Source organism: Bison bison, unplaced genomic scaffold, assembly GCF_000754665.1.
Source record: "Bison bison bison isolate TAMUID 2011002044 unplaced genomic scaffold, Bison_UMD1.0 scf7180017864032, whole genome shotgun sequence".
NCBI lineage: Eukaryota > Metazoa > Chordata > Mammalia > Artiodactyla > Bovidae > Bison > Bison bison.
In genome coordinates this window covers 1,477,590-1,478,721 of record NW_011494604.1, presented here as the reverse complement: position 1 = coordinate 1,478,721, position 1,132 = coordinate 1,477,590, and the positions used below count along the sequence as shown (strand labels likewise).

General features: G+C 74.0%; 1 protein-coding gene across 1 annotated transcript in view; it reads left to right on the top strand.

Moving 5' to 3' along the window:
- The window catches only part of ADCY5 (adenylate cyclase 5), a 161,330-nt gene that overhangs the window by 241 nt on the left and 159,957 nt on the right, over window positions 1–1,132 (top strand). The window contains exon 2 of the mRNA XM_010834408.1: window positions 530–1,028. Within this exon, the coding sequence (XP_010832710.1) occupies window positions 530–1,028 (499 nt within the window). The remainder of the gene's footprint in view (window positions 1–529; window positions 1,029–1,132) is intronic.

The window sequence follows — 1,132 nt, the reverse complement described above, 5'->3', positions numbered from 1 at the left end:
AGTCTCTCCATCTCTCCCGTCCATTTCCGGGTCTGGCTCTTGGGCCCCTCTGGCCCTCCAGCGACTCTGGTCTTCGGCTCCCTGCGGCAGTCGCTGCCTGGGCGCCCCCAGCCCGGTGCGCCCTCCTTTGGCACAGCCGCCCGGCCCGAGAATCGCCCAATAAGAGCGCCGGACTCAAGTCTGACAGCTCAGGAAGCGGCCAATCGAGCCGGGCCAGGGAAGGGGGGCGCAGCGCGGGGGCTGAAGTTGGGTTGAATGGGGGGATGGGGGATTAAAGGGGGATACAAAAGAGGGGAGCTAGGACTAGGGGCGCAGGAACCCAAGCAAGGGGCGAGGGAGGACCGCATGCCACCCAGGTCGGGCGAAGGGACCGCGGGCTGGATGCGGCTCCAGGCGCCAGGGAGGGAGGGGACGCAGAGAGAATTTTAGGTGAGGAAGGGGAGCCAGGGCCCCCACAGTAAAGGGCAGCTCACGAGGCCGGGCCTGAGGATGCCGGCGGGGCGCCGAGGCGGGGGCCGCGGCCGGGTAGGGGGCGGAGGCGGCCGCGCGCCTCTGTGAGCCGAGGCCCGAGCGGCGCGGGGGGCGGGGAGGCGGCGGGAGGAGGGGATGCGGAGGGCGCTCCGGCGGCGGCGGCGGCGGCAAGCGGGCGAGAAGGAAGGAGCGGCGCGAGCGGCCGGAGCAGCGCAGGGCCCGAGGCGTGCATGGCGCGCCGCGAGCCCGGCTCCCGCGGCTCTCCCCGGAGCGCCCCCGGGGCGCAGCAGCGGCTCTCTGGCCGGCCCCTCTCTGCTGGCTGCATCTGAGTCCCGGCTCTCGATCTCTGGATGCCGTGCTCCCTGGGAGAAGCCCGCCTGCGTTGGGGCGGAACGGCGGCGGCGCTGCGCCGGATTCCGCCCTCAGCCTAGTCCTTCTGCGCCCGGCCGCGGTGGGCCCGCAGCCGGCGGCAAGGAGCCTGGGGCTTGAGGAGTCGGCACGACAGCCCTCCTGGGCCGGCGGGTCCGGGCCAGCCCCGCTCCGTTTTGGGGGAAGGGGTAGGCGAGAGGGGAAGGGCCGCGCTGCAGGAGCCGGTCCTCGCCCCCGCCCCCTGCGCGGACCCGCTGAAGGCTGGGCTCGGCTTTGGCCGGGGCCAAGCTCC